Source organism: Danio aesculapii, chromosome 10 (genome assembly GCF_903798145.1).
Source record: "Danio aesculapii chromosome 10, fDanAes4.1, whole genome shotgun sequence".
Classification (NCBI taxonomy): Eukaryota; Metazoa; Chordata; class Actinopteri; order Cypriniformes; family Danionidae; genus Danio; species Danio aesculapii.
Genome location: NC_079444.1, coordinates 41,986,267 through 42,002,493, shown reverse-complemented (window position 1 = coordinate 42,002,493; position 16,227 = coordinate 41,986,267). Strand labels below are relative to the sequence as shown.

The window sequence follows — 16,227 nt, the reverse complement described above, 5'->3', positions numbered from 1 at the left end:
CTGTAAATCTCCTCCGCTAATCTATCCCAGTGAAGCAGTGTTTGGTTAAGCTTAACTTTAGACTCACGGGTTGAACAGATGATTGATTGAACGTCTGGACCACCCAAGCAGCTCCTCTTAAAAAGTCAGCAGTTTGTTTCAGGAGATTCTTTAGCAGATTGGGGGATCAGTCTAGTTGGGTGTTTGCTAATATCAGAAAACAGAAATGATGTCATGAGATTACATGAGATTGCTTTCTTTGCTCATTGTAAGGTAATTAAATTAACTGATGGACCTCACAGTTTATTTGGCATGTAATTGATTTGATGCACTGTATCAGTTTACAGGTCCATTAGTTGACATTAGTTAACGCATGAAGAACTGAGTATTAATTAATTCCCTTAAATATCAGTTAAGGTATTGGTAGGTCAGGTTTCTCACTTCTATTAAATATTTAGTACTAGGGCTGGGAGATAAAATTGGTATCAGTATTTATCAGAATCAGTTTTATTGCCAAATGTGCTTCACACACACAAGGAATTTGTTTTGGCTACAGAAGCTTCCAGTGTACATAAAGTGACATGTGACAACACAAAAAATATAAATATAAAAAATAAACATTAAACAGATGCAGTTAGTCAAAAACTCTGGATGTTGAATTGTGTGTACAGATTTGTTATAAATATACAGGTTATAAGGTGCTGTGTACAAGTGCGTATGGAGAAGGTATTGCATTGTATATTGATATAAGGTGCTGTGTACAAGTGCGTATGAGAAAGTATTGCACATATTTATTGCACAGTAGGGGAATATTTAACTGTTCATAAGGTAGACAGCCTGAGGAAAGAAACTTTTCCTGTGTCTGGCTGTTTTTGTGCTTGGTGCTCTGAAGCGCCGACCAGACGGTAGCAGTTCGAACAGGTAGTGTGCTGGGTGTGAGGAGTCCAGAGTGATTTTACGAGCCCTTTTACTAACTCTGGAAGAGTACAGTTCTTGAAGTGTAGGAAGGGTTGTGCCAGTGATTCGTTCAGCAGTCTTATTAAACGAACACCATTGTCAGTATCGATTAAAAAAAAGATTCGGTATGAAGCGCTAGTTTTACTAATATGTAGCTGCTGTGTGCACGCCTTTGAAGCAATGCCAATGAGCTTGGGGTGTAATAGAGCTGCACGATTCTGGCTAAAATGAGAATCCCGATTTAAAAAAAAAAAAAAAAAAAAAAAAAAAAAAATATATATATATATATATATATATTTTTTTTTTATTATTTATTTATACATTTTTTAATATTATTTTTTTTATTATTTATTTTATTTTTTTGCTTAAATTAAAGATCCCGATTTTCTCTAACGATTCTTTAGATGTAAAATAAAGCTTAATATGAGTCGGCAATTAATATTGTTTTTTTCTCAAACGTATGGTAAAACAACAATAATAATATTATGTGTAGGTCTACTGGTTTCTATAAATAATTCTATTCTATAATAATTCTGATGTTGAATTATGTTATTAAAATATAGGCCTACGCTTGCAATTTGTCATTGACAACATTTAATTCATTGGTAAAATCAACATTATGTAAGCTAGACTAGTTATACTGACACTGTAAACATTTATTTTCATGCACAACTGTGTGTTCGCTATGAAAGAAAAAACATATCAAACGCTTGTCGTAATCATTACTCTAAAATGCAATATGATTATTTACAGCCTATGCAGGTTCTGTTCACTAAAGTAGCCCTCTCTGTGATAACAGCTCACGGTCAGCAGCTCACGTCACATGTGATTTCCCGTCCATGAATACAGCATTATATGAAGACAAAAATGACATTTTTAAGGTGAATTATACCTTATAAATACAGTATGTGACTCTTTCAACATCATTTGGAGGTGTCCATGTCGCTGAGCAATGTATGTGAATCAAGCAGCCGCCTTTGCTTCTCTCCTGAACTTGAAAATATGATTGGCAGAATCATAGAAATCCTGGATTAGGGTCGTCTAGGGGGTCGAATCGCGATCTTTTTTTATTTAATTGTGCAGCTCTAGGGTGTAAGTTTGTCATTTCTAATTGAGGTGCGTGCATTTTCCAGTCGCACCTAGTTGAAAACATCAGAACTTTTCCGAACGCCACGAACATGAGTAGAACTAACCAATCAGCTTCACACTTTGTATGGAATATACACATTTCAGGAATAACGGCAGACTCATTACCTCAGACAAACACAGCGCACCTAAACACTGCAGCGCTTTTTACTTTTCTCTGTAAACTTGCATCAGAGCGGCAGCAATGGTTTGTCCGATTGTCATCCTCTGAGAAAATGCTTGATGTTCAAGCGCACACGTTTGTCACTTCAGGTCAGAATAACAACATATGTGAAAATGAGTGCAGTGTAGCAGCAGTGAGGAGGTTTGTAAATAAAAAAGGATTTAAGGATGTCACTAGAGTGCTGTTTTATGCTGTTTTCCAACAAGGCAACCCAGGGTACTGAAATATAATTGGCTAAACTGGCATTGGACGAGTTAAAGGGACCAAAACAAAGACGTTATGGCACGTAACACACGTTTTCAAAGCAGAATATCTGAAGTTAGCATTGTTTTTCAGATAAACAAGAATGTTCATTTAGGATGTTTCTTAAATATCTGCAAACATATTATGGTATTTTTATACTTTAGAAGAGTCAAAAGTAAAGTAAATAATCACTTTTTACAATGTACATAATATAGCATTTATATCGTGTGTTAAGTGAAACGAATGAAGTGAATCTAAATAATAGTAGTAAATAATAATAGTAATTAATCAAACTAAAAGACACTAAATGATTTGAAACTAAATAAGAAATAAAAACTATAAGCCCATGCACTGCATATTCAAAATGCACAAGCAATCCAAACGCACATGTTTACAACAACATATGAGAAAATTAAGCAGCAGTGAGGAGATTGTAAATAAAAAAGGATGTAAGGATGTCACCAGAGTGGCTTTTTGGTTTCTTTTCTTGTGCATCCCAGCCACTAGCTCTGAAAGAGTTTTTAGAGATAATATAGTCATTCAACTTCACAATCTGTAATGTTCAGCATGTATTTGAATTATGATGGTTAGTTCCTAATTGAAAACTCAGATTTGATTAGCAGAATTTGTGTTGTTGACAGTTTGAGGTTTACTGTATCATTATTATTCACACCTTAAATTTCGCTTTAATTGTTCAGTATTTACGCTTGACCATTGCACACACTTTATAACATTTTATTGATCAAGTTTAAGAATCTCTTTAACACTTATGTTTGTTTTATTATGAAGAGATCAGATATTTAGTTTAATTATTTTTGTCTTTGACCATTAAAACTATTTGCTTTAGTAATATGGGTAAATTACAATAAAGTAATTAAATAAAAAATTCCTAATATTCCTAAATGTATTTTTTTTAATCCAATAATTATTGATATCGAATTAAATAACATGAGATCATGATAGTTTTTGCAATATCGCAAAGCATTATTTATTAATGCATTATTTCTGGCAAATTACAAGTTTTTAATACTTTCATTCGTTCGTTCATTCATTCATTCGTTTATTTGTGCATGCGTGCTTGCCTTCCTTCCTTCATTCCTTCTTTAATTCCTTTGTCTGTTTGTTCATTAATTAATATAATCACTCCACTACATCAATAATATTTCTAAATTTAAGTCTCTTCTTAAAGCTCCTTTGTTTTTTGAACATTATAATCATTAAGTTCTGCAGCCACTGTTTTTCGCTGTTTGTTTCCTTGTCCTTGTTATTCATTTATTTATTATTAGTCTCCTATTTTCTCTACCCTGTTATGGTGTTTGTTTTTGCTGTTCTCCTGCTGTTATTGTAAACCATCCTTGAGCACTGGAAAGGCGCTATATAACATAAACTTACTACTATTATTATTATTATTATTTAATATTTGTTTACTTTTTTCCAGAAATTGCCAATTTGTCTGAATGAATGTTTTCATTTGATTCATTTATTGAAAGGTTTTTCCACCAAATATTATTTTATTTATTTATTTATTTTTCTCTTTTGAGGTTAAAACACTGGTATTGTGTCATCTAAAATTAAATTTTAAACATGTCTGCAAACATTGTAGTGCTGTTTAATGCGTACTAAATAAAACTTGACGTTTATATATTCATTATGTGTCTAATGTATATTTATTCATGTCTAAAAACACTTGTAATTGTGTATATATATATATATGTATTGAAAAAGTTTTTTACTTATAAAATATTTAGATTTAATATAAAATTATGTAAATGATTTCCAATTATATAGAAGGATGTGTGTGCATTCGTATATGCATAATTAATATGTGCAATACACGCATTATGTAAATGTAGTTTTATTTTGTAATCAATTAGTGGAGATTAATCATTACATGGCACTAAAACATTGTATCTTTTTATTTATTTTGACTAATTGTCATTGCACATTTTAATATAGGCTAATTATAATTTGAAGAGCGTTTCAAAGCTCACATAAGAGATTGCTAGTGAGTTGCATTGACTGTTTGTATGTGCAGATGTATCTGTTCTATCTATTGATATTTACAGCATGATAACCAGGAGACAGACTGTCTGTTTAACCTATAATAGATTAGTTCATGGGAATTCAGCCTCTTTAATCAGTAAATGTGTGTGTCTCTCCGCAGGTCCGCGGCTCGCTCTGGCCAGGCTATTGACAGGTAAGAAGTCTTTGACATTCCTTAATGGTGAAGTATGTAGATTTGACACCTAGTGGTTGAGCTAGATATTGCAGCTCGTATTTAAAATATTATAGAGGGGTTGTTTTCACCCGGCCCCCTCTCTGATGACTTGAGTCAAAAGCACGTTGCCAGATTGACAACACAAACAGGAGCCAAGCATGCCTGAAGATCGAGCCTTAAAGTTCCCGTGAAATGCTTTGAAATGTGCGTTTATTATTCGATGTTAGACGTAACTGAAACATGAAAAGAGGGCTGGCCAAAGGGTAGCTCCTCCCCTTTCAAAACACAACAGCCAATAGTGTTTTGTTTTATCACAGCTCTGCCAGTGAGAGTGGTTGAGCTCAAGCACATCAAATGAAAAGCATATGAGAAGAAGGGGGCGGGGCATGTCAGATGCTTGAGAGCATTTTGATTGGTCAAGATTTGATGAGAAACTGAAGTGATGAGATGACGTGAAATATATCCACTTAGGTGGAAGTGACAAACTGCAAGCTTTGGATGTTTATATCAGTTTATTCTGAACATTATTTGATCTGATCAGTAGTTTTGGAGCACACTAGCTAGTAGATATCCTTTAAACGAACAGACTGATACTAACTAACTTTATTTTAATTTCACGGGACCTTTAAGGATCAGGTACACTTCAAACAAAGTCTTTCATTTGAGATGAAATCTTATACATGCTTTGTATATTCACTAGGGCTGCACAATATTGAAATAACATGACATGGCGATGATGTGTCTTTCTGCTAAATGTATTGCATCATGAACACAGCTTATGAACGATTCACTCCCCTACAGAATAATCCCAAATCAGTGTAGATTGATGAACACTTCCCAAATAGAGCTTGTTCTAGCTAATTTATGAAGTGGTCAATATATATCACAGAAAAACAAAATATCACAATGCCATATGTTTTCAATATAGAGCTCTAGCATGAATATGAAGCATGTCTAAGAAGGCGGAGTTCTAAGACACGCCCACCGTTTGCATAATTGCCTCACACCAATGGCAGCTCAAAGGTGTTTTGGACCAAAACAAGCTCCCTCACAAAGTTTGCTTTGGTCAGCTGTTTCAAACTGCTGAAGCAGACTCAAAATGAACATTGTTTTGGCTGGATTTGGTTCGAAATTGTCATTTCAGTTCTTTTTTTCAATTTAGTTTGAGGTATACAGGAGCCTTTACACCAGAGGTCTCAAACTCAAATTGGCAGGGGGCCATATCAGTGACTGACAATTAATAGGAGGACCGTTTTAACATTCTAGCACACGAAAAAAGTGGAAACCTTCCCTAGAGTATCAAAGCTTCCCTCTTTTTGTTTGTTGTTGTACATATTGAAGGGGGAGTTTACATTGCTGTGAAAATACTACAATTTAATAATAGGCATAATAATAATAATAATAACTATTATGTCCCAATCAATTGTTGCTTAAGCAAGAGTTTAAAAGATAGAGTAAGACAGCAGAGTGCAGTTTGGGTAAGTTTATTGACTTTACTGGCAATTATTCTCCTCAATATCTTTCTTTTTTTTCTAAAACTACAGTATAGAGGGGGGGAAAGTATGTACATATTCACATTTACTTTAACAAGTTCAATTCAGCCAGCAGCCAAATTTTACTGATGCACATTATACAATTCTTAATATGCACATTACAGGGTTCATACAGTCATGGAAAACCTGGAAAAGTCCTGGAATTTTGACATGGCATTTTCCAGGGCCTGGAAAACTTTTGGAAAAGTCATGGAAAACCGATATCTGTATACTTGAATAAAGGTTATTTAATAATTGAATATAGGTTTTTTAACAATTCTCACATTATTAGTGCTGTGTAAGCATCATCTAAATCAATTTTACATAGATATAAATATAAATTTAAACTAAATAGATTGTTGAGTGTTTTACTATACGCTGTGTTAACTTTGAACATGCATTGTTTTCTTTTACTACGCATATGTAGACATTGCATGAAACATTAATTCATGAAAATTTACTTGATAATCTTGGAAAAGTCATGGAAAGTCCTAAAAATGTGTATGAACCCTGATATTAGGAAAATCTATTAATGAGAATCGAATATTATCAAAATTACCTTATTTACACCACCAGCATAATGTGTAAGCCATGAAGAAGTGTTTGTACAACACAATACAGGTGGTATTAAACAGATTATAATCAACTGACCTTTGAATATTTACAAAAATAGAGCTTTAGTAAAAATAGAGCACTTACGGACATATATTTCAAAGTTTAAGTCAGACAGAAGTAATCTGCATGTGCGTTGCTCTCGACCGCACACTGAGCGAAACTGAAGGTAACCCGAAAATATAGTACAGTACTTTAAATGTCCAGTAGGTGGAGGTCAAAACCACAAGTGTATATGCGACTGCACAACAATAAAAGCGACTCGAAAACATATGTTGTTAGGCTGGATCTCGTTATATTTTAGACGTCAGTTGCCGGCTGGAGGGAGGAGGTGTAGGGGCCGCAAATGGTCCGCAGGCCGGCAGTTTGAGGCCCCTGCTTTAAGCTGTAAGCTCCTTGGCTAATGTTTACATTTGGAATCTTTATATTATTTGCTAGTTAGCTCTGGCACTGAATATACGTCTCATTTCGGAGGCTGCTGCTGTCCTCTGGAGGTCACGTATTCAGCCACGCCCACATTGACTAATGAAATGTGCTGTTTGTCTCCAAGGCATCCAGGGATGCTGAAATATAATTGGCTAAACTATAACCAGTGGGCTGGTTATAGAGATCAAAACAAAGACAGACATTTGGACACGGAATGCACTTTTCAAAGGAGCATATCTGACTTCAGCATTGTTTTTCAGATAAACAAATCTGTTCACTTAACATGTTTCTGAAATATCTGCAAACATATATTGGATTTTTTTTAGTGCTTTATAAGTGTCAAAAAAAATTCCTTTAAAGGTCTTGTGAAGTGCTTTGAAATGTAAATTTTTATTCGATGTTTGACGTAATCTCTACTGAAACACACAGAGAGGGTGGGACAGTGTAGCTCCGTCCCTTTTTACAAAACAGCCAATAGCATTTAGCTTTATCACCACTCTTCCAGTGAGAGTGATTGAGCTCAAGTGCATCAAACGTGAAGTGTCTTAAAGTGGGCGGGGCATGGCAGATACTAGAGAGCATTTGATTGGTCAAGATTTGATGAGTATGAAGAGACGTGGAAAAAGTCATTGATCCATCTTGGCGGAAGAGAGAAACTACAAGCTTTCCATGTTTATATCAGTTTTATATCTTGGAAGCATGAATTTTAGCACTGTTTTGGTGCACACTAGACTATAGATATCCTAAAAACAACCAATACTGATACTAACATCTTAAAAACTTTATTTTAATTTCATTGAAGCTTTCACGTATCCTCAGGATGTTACTTTGACACTTTGACCCTGTTTGTGTGTGTTTTGTCTGATATTGGCACTGTCCTTGATGCTGTAAGATGGCTCTTCGTCTAAATTTGGCTTTGCAGAGCGCACCAGAGAGACGTTTTGTGTTGCATAATACAGCATTTGTGATCACTCATAATGGAGTCTGTCATGCAGGTCTTTCTCTTAGCAGATTAGCTGCGCTCGGTTTATCGTCTGACCGCTGTGTGTTTTCAGATCTGCGCTGCAACCCTGGCCAGTTTGCCTGCCGGAGTGGAAAATTGCAGTGTATCCCGTCAACCTGGCAGTGCGATGGCTGGACGGCCTGCGAGGACAAGAGCGATGAGATAGACTGCCCTAGTAAGTGCACACTAGCACACACAGCCACATATTTGTGCTATAAACTGGACCTGCGATGCTATTTTGAAAGGTCATTGCTTGTTTAAACCTTAGGAATAAATAATGACTGATTACCAGTGGTGTAAAGCAACAAATTACAATTACTCAAGTGACTGCAATTGAGTAGTTTTTCCTCAGAAATTGTAATTTACCAAGTACTTTTACTTTCCCTTGAGCACATTTTTAGTGCTGTATTGGTACTTTTACTCTACTAGTTTCTAATCCGACTAAGTAGGGTTCTGCCTTTTTAGAATAGTGGTTAATTGCCTCTGTTTAATGACCAAGACTGACATGCTTGTGTTTAAGAGATTGTGTTCTCGGCCGGTACAAGACTCAGGATGTTATAGGAATCCGAATAAACGGGAATAATATACAATATCAAATTGAAGACAGTATTCAATCATAATCTAAAGTAATATTAAAAGAAACAAAATAATCTTATCAATGTTTTATGATTGGAGTCAGATAAAACCAGGATAAATATATGAATATTCTAAACCACCGCCTCACATTTAAATTGGAGTCAGATACGAGTTCAATTTAAAGTAAATCAACATTGTGCACTGGAAAGACCGAACAGGCAGTGAACCCTCATCCACCAGTAGACACTGTCGTTGGACTAACTGGCTGGACCTTACATAAGAATAAATTATTTTATGTAACATTGGTGATAAAATAATGTTTTTTAAAGTTTAGGTTAAGTAAAGTTAAGGTTTATTTATATAGCGCCTTTCCCAGACATTGAGTCACAAAGTGCTGTACAATAATTCAATTCAATTCACCTTTATTTGTTTAGCGCTTTTACAATGTAGATTGTGTCAAAGCAGCTTCACATAAAGGGTCACAGTAAATAGGAACAGTGTAGTTCAGTTTGTAGTGTTTAAGTTCAGTTCAGTTTAGCTCAGTTCAGTGTGGTTTAATAATCACTACTGAGAGTCCAAACACTGAAGAGCAAATCCAACGATGCGCAGCTCTACAGATCCCGAACCATGCAAGCCAGTGGCGACATCGGAGAGGGAAAAAAAACTTCACTAATTGGCGAAAGTGAAGAAAAAAAACCTTGAGAGAAATCAGGCTCAGTTGAGCACGACCACTTCCATTTCTCCGATGGCCAGACGTCTTGTGCAGAGCTGCAGTCTCAGTGGCGGAGGCTGGAAGCTGGCCTCAGCGAAGACTCGTCTGTCTCTGGAGCGTCACAGGAATCAGTCTCATGTTCTCCACTCCTCCATGACCATCACAGTAGCTGCTCAGGATACGGCCAGGTCCAGGATATGGAAACCTTGAGATCATCTCAATAAGAGAAAACAAGTAAAAGAACACATGACAATAAAAGAAGACATGTTAAAACAGATTAAAACTAATTAAAAATCCAAATACAGAAACACTAATACTGTTAATTAAAAGCTTGACCAAAAAAGGGGCATCTTTAAATGCTTTTTAAAAAGTTCAACTGATCCCAGAGGTCTCAGTGCTATCAGGAGAGAGTTCCAGAGCTGTGGGGCCACCACACAGAAAGTACGGTCACCTTAAGTCTTAAGACGAGTTCTGGGAATGGCTAAAAGGTCTTTGCCAGAAGACCTCAGAGACCGGCTACATGAGTGACTGCTTAAAAGATCTTGAATATACAGGGGTGCTTGACCATGTAGAGCTCTATGTGTAATGACCAGAATCTTAAAATTTACTCTAAAACTTATAGGAAGCCAGTGAAGTGCCGTAAGCACAGGTGTAATGTGTGACCTCTTACTGGTGTTGGTTAAAAGCCTCGCCACTGCATTCTGCACAACTTGCAGTCGCTTCATAGAGGATTTGTTCAGATAAGTGAACAGAACATTACAATAATCCAATCTAGAAGAGATGAAGTCATGGACAAGCATCTCCAACTCTTCCTTTGACACAATATCTCTTATTTTTGCGATGTTCCTCAGGTGAATAAAGCATGTACTAACAACAGATTTAACATTGCTATTAAGCTCGATCAAAAATGACACCAAGATTTCTAATATCACTGCAAAGTATCAAAGTTAGTTTTATTGTAAGAAATATTGTTATCTCAACACTCAACAACAATATTGCATATGTTCCCAGTATTGTGCAGCGCTAGTACAGATTGAATCAGAGGATAAAACGATTCATTCATTTAGACAGGACTTTGGTCTTGGAGGAACTTTGCAAATATGGTCACAGAGTGAACAGACTTTCCTTATGAACTGACTTTGGTTTTGTTCAGCTCCTGATTCAGACTTCACTTTGGTTTCTCGTCGTCTGATTCTGCTCAGGATAACAAGACTTACTGAGCGGATTTACTGAGCATGTGATCTGCAGCTCCTTCAAGCTAATCAGACTCGAGAGTACAGGAGAAAACAACTCCAGACCAGCAAACACTGCCTCATTCATTTTAAATCTTTATATTAGTGTTTTATATGACAATACAAGTTGAATATGGATAGAGAAGTAAAAAATAATATATTGTGCACTATTAATCCCATGATCCCCAATTCCCTCATCCAAATTAGCTCAATTAAACAAAGAAAAATAATAGATAAATACCAAATGCTGCTGACATGGCATCAATGCATAAATAAGTAAATAAAATGCAATAGTATATATTTGACTTACATTTAGAGGTTTTGTTGGGATTATTTATTGATTTAACCTTCCTGAGTTTATCAGAGGATCGTGCTTCATATCTGTTCCCTGATTTCTGATGTTCTTCGGACTGTTTTTCAGTCTTGTTAAACAGTTCAGAGAGCTAAAGTAAGGCAGTCTTTTCATTCACATTGTTCTATCGGGTTGAGTATCTGTGTGTACATGAATGTTTCACAATATTAATGATTATATTTTCCTGGGGATGTAGAATTAGATGTTGCAATCATTTTAATGGACTTCCGGCGGCCAATTTGGTGTTAAGCTTCGGTCGCACTAGAGTTTGTGTGTGCGAAATTCTGTCGTACGGCGCCGAGAAAAGGGGCGGGATTAAACAAGATTATTAGACATTAAGAAAAGCAAGCGATTGCTCCACGTTTTTGTCCAGAGAGGTCATGTTTTGATCCTCGATTGGTCTCATTCAGTCAAGTGATGCGATTTCGCAGGTCAGAGTTCAACAAGTAAAACCTGTAAAACTTAACTCATGACCTTGCCTTTCCGATCTGACGCATTCGCATGCGTATGAATAGAAGTCTACAGGGAGAAAAGTCCAGTGTGACCGTAGCTTCAGAGGTTTCATGGCTAAATTAGAGCAGCCTGGTGGCCAATCTTCATTGATTGCACATTCCACCGGTAAAGCTGCGGTCACACCAGGCTTTGTGTGTGCGAAAGGGAGCGGGATTAAACAAAATGATTAGACATTAAAAAAAGCTTGAACTTTGCACCGCAGCAACATGCGAAACGTGACGCATGACCGTGCGTTTCCGGTCTGACGCATTCGCATGCGTATGAATGGAAGTCTATGGGAGGAAAAGCCCAGTGTGACCGCAGCTTAAGAGCAGAGTGTGCAGGTGTAATTAGCAGAATGATTGCACGGTTTTGCTTGAAATATTGCAATGCACTCAACATTATGGGTTACATAATGTTTCAAAGAAGACAAGTTGTTAGTGCACGTCCCGCTAGTGCATCTGTGACCAAGACTGCAAGTTTTGTGATGAACCACAACTAACAGGAATGACTGTGGATGCAAGAGGAAGTTGCCTAAAGCTGCGTTCACACTGGGCTTTGTGTGTGCGAAATTCTGTTGTGCGGCGCTGCGAAAAGGGGCGGGATTAAGCAAGATGATTAGACATTAAAAAAGCAAGCGATTGCTCCCTGTTTTAAATTTCTGTCCATAGAGGTCATGTTTTGATCCTTGAATGGTCTCACGCAGTCAAGTGATGCGATTTCGCAGGTCAGAGTTCACCAAGCTTGAACTTTGCACCGCAGCAACCTGCAAAACTTGACGCTTGACCCTGCGTTTTCGGTCTGACGCATTCGCGTGCGTATGAATGAAAGTCTATGGGAAGAAAAGTCAAGTGTTGTGATCGCAGCTTAAAAGGGATGTCCGTGTGCTAAAACCTAAGGTGCGTCCCAAATCGCATACTTGTGCACTATGCTATGTCATTTTGTAGTATAAATCGTGTGAATAGTGCGTTCACACTGAAAACTCTAAAAATATTAAGTGCACTTCTATTACCCAGATGATGCACTCATTCAACCGTTAAAATGAAGTGTTGAATGATGGACACTGCACGCACTCAATGACCACAGTTTTGCTCATGTAGCAGAAGGGGCGGAGCTATCGGGCGCACTTGCTGGAATACTGGATTGTGAAAGCAAAATTCTCCTACGAGGGTGATTATAGCGCCTCCTGATGGTGAATGTGGTTACATTAATTGCAGGTATTATTTAGAACTTTGGTCATTTATTTCACTATTTTAGCAACCGTCAAGCGTCATCTGGGAAATTATTAGAATTTCCGCTTAGTAAATTCCATTAGTGTTGCATTTGGGACAACACTACACACATATACTATGCTGTTGAGTGTATGAGTGCAGTGTGCGCCATTTGGGACTCTAGATATTATCAAAAAAAAAACATAAATCCACAGTTGCCCAACTCACGGCAGAATTAAATGTGCACCTCAACTCTCCTGTTTACACTAAAGCTGTTGGTCAGGAGCTCCACAGGGACAATATGCATGGCTGACGGCTATAGCCAAATATTTGGCCACTCGTGCCAATGCCAAAAGTTGGTTTCAATGGTGCCAGCAGTGAAAATCTTGGACTGTGGACAATGTGAAACATGTATTGTTCTCTGAGTCCACCTTCTCTGTCTTTCCCACATCTGGGAGAGTTATGGTGTGGAGAAGCCCCAAAGAAGTGACCACCCAGACTGCTGGATGCACATAGTGAAGCATGGGGGTGGATCAGTGATGGGCTGCAATATCAAGGCATTCTCTAGGCTCAATACTTGCTCAACACTTCATGGGCGTGTCACTGCCAAGGACTACCGAACTATTCTAGAGGACCATATACACCCAATGGGTCAAACACTGTATCCTGAGGGCAATGCCGTGTATCAGGATGATAATGCACCAATACACACAGCAAGACTGCTGCCCGAGTGGTTTGATGAACATGAAAGTGAAGTTGAACATCTCCCATGGCCTGCACAGACACCAGAGCCAAATATTATTGAGCATTTTGAGGTGTTTTGGAGTAGCGAGTTGGTAAATGTTTTCCTCCACACCAGCATCACGTACCACCTGGCCACTATTTTGCAAGAAGAATGGTTCACAATCTCTCTGACTGTGCAGGACTTGTATCTGTCATTCCCAAGACGAATTGACGCTGCAAAAGGAGGCCCTACACCATACTAATGAATTATTGTGATCTAAAACCAGGCGTTTCAGTTTCATTGTCCAACCTCAATATGTGTTCAGTTTAGCACATTTTGAGAGACATTTTAATAGTGTTTTGTATGTAAAATTGAATTCATTAGCAAAAAGATGGTGATTATAAATGCTCACGTGTTTTAGCGTCTTTAAATACAGCTTAGGTATCCTGCTGTTCTATAATCAGTCCTCGGTTGTGGATCTTCTTCAGTTTTCTTCCAATACATGATATAGTTGTGTTTCTGAGCCTGTGTGATGTGTTTGGGCCTGATTGTGTTGTGCTGGTTGAGTTTGTACGATATTTGTGACTGTGCGCTCCTTTGTATCTGTTCCTGACAGCGCTTCAGTCTAGTATGAGGTTGCATCACTGCTTTTCAGATGCTTTACAGCTCTTATCTGGATGCTGATGTTGGCCTATTTCAGCTCTACATGACTCGTCTGGTGTAGACCGGTGTACTTTTAAGGGCGCTCTTACAAATCTCTCTTTCTCTCTCTGAGGAAGGATGCTCTTGGAAAGGGTGTTTGGCTTTAGCAGACCTGCTGCCTCTGCGTTTCCCATCCGTTTGCTCAGGATTAAAGATTTAGCTTCATCATTTCTTTGAAAGCGAGTTGCTTAAAATAAGCACAGATCTGACGTTGGTCATCAGATGTGTATGAAGAACTTAAACAGCAGACAACTATGGATCATTTTCACACATGATTCATCCCCTTCAGCCTGATATTTTGGTCATGAAGGAGAGGATATTGTGATAATCTCTGTCATTTCTGTGTGTGGCAGCTATAAAAGAGGAACGCTATCGATACAGCAATGGCCTGGAGCCGGTGGAGGACGTCATGGGGGTCGCTCAGCCCGTGCGCTTCAACAGTAAGAGCACTGCTTTGTTATGGTTTGGTTTTATTTTGTGGTTTGGTTTTTTGTTTTTGTCTTGTTTTATTTTTTTGTTTTGTGATTTTTGTGGTGTTTTGTTTTGCTTTGTCTGGGTTTTTTGTTATGTTTTTGGTTACCTTTATGTTAGGGTTTTTGGTTTGTTGGTTTTGTTAGTTTTTGTTTAGTTTTTTTAATGTTTTTTTTTTTGTTTTGTTTCACGTTTAGATTTCCTTTAAGTTATGTTTTTCGTTACCTTTATGTTATGGTTTTTGTTTTCCTTTGGTTTGTTGGTTTTGTTGTGTTTTTGTTTTGTTTTTTTATGTTTTTTTGTTTGTTTTGTTTTACGTTTAGGTTTCCTTTAAGTTATGTTTTTTGTTTAGTTATAGTTTTTGTTTTCCTTTGTTAAGGTTTTTTTATTTTTTGTTTTGTTTTTTTATGTTTTTTTTGTTTTGTTTCACGTTTAGGTTTCCTTTAAGTTGTTTTTTGTTTAGTTATAGTTTTTGTTTTCCTTTGTTAAGGTTTTGCTTTTTTGTTTTGTTTTTTTTATGTTTTTTTGTTTGTTTTGTTTTGCGTTTAGGTTTCCTTTAAGTTGTTTTTTGTTTAGTTATGGTTTTAGTTTTCCTTTGTTATGGTTTTTGTTATTTTTTGTTTTGTTTTTTTATGTTTTTTTTGTTTTGTTTTGCGTTTAGGTTTCCTTTAAGTTGTTTTTTGTTTAGTTATGGTTTTAGTTTTCCTTTTATGGTTTTTGTTATTTTTTGTTTTGTTTTTTTATGTTTTTTTTGTTTTGTTTTGCGTTTAGGTTTCCTTTAAGTTATGTTTTTTGTTTAGTTATGGTTTTTGTTTTCCTTTGTTAAGGTTTTGTTATTTTTTGTTTTGTTTTTTTATGTTTTTTTTTGTTTTGTTTTGCGTTTAGGTTTCCTTTAAGTTATGTTTTTTGTTTAGTTATGGTTTTAGTTTTCCTTTGTTAAGGTTTTGTTCATTTCTGTTTTGTTTTTTGTGACTTTTGGTTTTGTTGTTTTTATTTTTTACATTCAGGGGTCCGTTCTTTGTGCCTCGCTTAAATGATCTAAGATTAATATCCTGGATCTGTTAATCTTGATAACTGATCTCTGGCTAATTTGGTTCTTCAAACATGATTGCGAATCAGATTAAAATGTCTGGATGAACTGATCTGAGATCGCTGCGTGTGTTGTGAAGGACAGGTCTATCGATCCCCAAAATCATGATCAGCAATGCTACGATTGGCTGATAGCACTGCAGTGTAATGACATCATCTCATTAGTATTCAAATGTGAGCAAAATTACATTTACGTGTGAGCATTACATTACATAACAGTTTGTTAAATATGACACGCCATAACTTTACACATTTGTTTTAGGCTGCATGTGCTACAGTTTCATGTATGAAGAGTATTTAGCAATTTATTTAGTTCTACGTTTAGAGTAGATTTTCTTTATAGTAGACTAGGCCTATTCAAGTTTCTTAATCGGCGTAAGGAATAAC

General features: G+C 36.6%; 1 protein-coding gene across 1 annotated transcript in view; it reads left to right on the top strand.

The window, feature by feature from the left end:
• dgcr2 (DiGeorge syndrome critical region gene 2) overlaps window positions 1-16,227 on the top strand; it is a 41,329-nt gene that overhangs the window by 11,882 nt on the left and 13,220 nt on the right. The window contains exons 2-4 of the mRNA XM_056467536.1: window positions 4,653-4,685; window positions 8,332-8,454; window positions 14,634-14,720. Coding sequence (XP_056323511.1) covers window positions 4,653-4,685; window positions 8,332-8,454; window positions 14,634-14,720 — 243 coding nt within the window. The remainder of the gene's footprint in view (window positions 1-4,652; window positions 4,686-8,331; window positions 8,455-14,633; window positions 14,721-16,227) is intronic.